Genomic DNA, 395 nt, shown 5'->3' with positions numbered 1-395 from the left:
ACTGGGTCATGCCACGTGCGTGGCGTGGTGAAAGCGGCTCCTGCACGCGTGGCCACGAGTCCCTCCGGGGTGGCAAGGGACACTGTTGCCTCCCCAGCGTGCATACGCGTCCGTGCTCACGCAGGCATGGGCGAGCTTGGGGAAGGAGCCGGCCCCTGGCGCAGGAGCTGCTGCCCAGCACTCAGTGGGGGCTTTTGCAGGACCTGCAGCCTTTCCCAGGGGCTGTGACTGTCACTCAGCTGTCCCCCCACCGCTGAGGTAGCTCCTCTCTCCTGCAGGTACATGATCACATCACTGGACCGCACACACGCCGGCTTCTACCGCTGCATCGTCCGCAACCGGATGGGAGCCCTGCTGCAGCGCCCGACCGAGGGGCAGGTGGCCTGTACGTGACA

At 66.6% G+C, this 395-nt stretch overlaps 1 protein-coding gene across 1 annotated transcript in view; it reads left to right on the top strand.

Moving 5' to 3' along the window:
- Positions 1 to 278: 278 nt before the first annotated feature.
- Positions 279 to 395, top strand: part of LOC104132836 (protein sidekick-2) — a gene marked incomplete at its 5' end in the record, with an annotated part of 22,723 nt that continues 22,606 nt past the window's right edge. Inside the window, one exon of the mRNA XM_009646171.1 lies at positions 279 to 385. Within this exon, the coding sequence (XP_009644466.1) occupies positions 279 to 385 (107 nt within the window). The remainder of the gene's footprint in view (positions 386 to 395) is intronic.

The sequence above is a fragment of the Egretta garzetta genome, unplaced genomic scaffold, assembly GCF_000687185.1.
Source record: "Egretta garzetta isolate BGI_Z169 unplaced genomic scaffold, ASM68718v1 scaffold19, whole genome shotgun sequence".
Classification (NCBI taxonomy): Eukaryota; Metazoa; Chordata; class Aves; order Pelecaniformes; family Ardeidae; genus Egretta; species Egretta garzetta.
Note: the sequence above shows the minus strand (reverse complement) of the source record. Positions and strands in the feature narration are given on the sequence as shown.